This window comes from Bison bison, unplaced genomic scaffold (genome assembly GCF_000754665.1).
Source record: "Bison bison bison isolate TAMUID 2011002044 unplaced genomic scaffold, Bison_UMD1.0 scf7180017864456, whole genome shotgun sequence".
Classification (NCBI taxonomy): domain Eukaryota; kingdom Metazoa; phylum Chordata; class Mammalia; order Artiodactyla; family Bovidae; genus Bison; species Bison bison.
The window spans coordinates 28,286,107-28,286,608 of record NW_011495018.1 but is presented as its reverse complement, the minus strand read 5'-3'; the positions used below and the strand labels follow the sequence as shown (position 1 = coordinate 28,286,608).

The following is a 502-nucleotide window of genomic DNA, read 5'->3' as shown; positions in this document are numbered from 1 at the left end:
GGTCAGGACATTTCTCAGAGGCCCAGGGTCCGTGGAGGCATCCACATGAGGCCCCCCTTCCCCCAAAAGGCTCTGCAAAGGCCAGCCCCAGCCCAGGGCCACTGGGGGACAAATCTTGGCACCTGCCCCCAAGTGAGTCCAGTTCCTCCCTGAAGTGGGTGGATGAGGCTGCCCATTTCAGATGCTCAGTCTCTTCATTCTGTCTTCTGCTCCCTGGGGCTGCGAGGGGTGGGGCAGGCAGGCAGAGCGCTGGGTGGCTGTGGTGGGGCCTTTACTGGGAGGCCTGTGACGTGGGGTTCTCCGATTTGCTCTCTTGGCTGGATGGAGGCTTGCTGTTCCAGGGGCTGTTGGCGCCCAGGGCAGGGGAGTTGTTAAAGCTGTCCTCGTCGTCAATGCCGTTGGCCGCGTCAAACTGGGTGTTCTCCAGCCGGGTGATGAGCCTCTCGTCCTCGTCCCCGAACTCCCCGCCCATCAGGGTGGGCTCCCCCACCACCATCACATC

At 62.9% G+C, this 502-nt stretch overlaps 1 protein-coding gene across 4 annotated transcripts in view; it reads right to left on the bottom strand.

The window, feature by feature from the left end:
* Positions 1-6: 6 nt before the first annotated feature.
* LDB1 (LIM domain binding 1) overlaps positions 7-502 on the bottom strand; it is an 11,637-nt gene continuing 11,141 nt past the window's right edge. For all 4 annotated transcript variants that reach the window (XM_010859460.1, XM_010859461.1, XM_010859462.1 and 1 more), the window contains exon 11: positions 7-502. In XM_010859460.1, coding sequence (XP_010857762.1) covers positions 272-502 — 231 coding nt within the window. In that variant the 3' untranslated portion in view covers positions 7-271.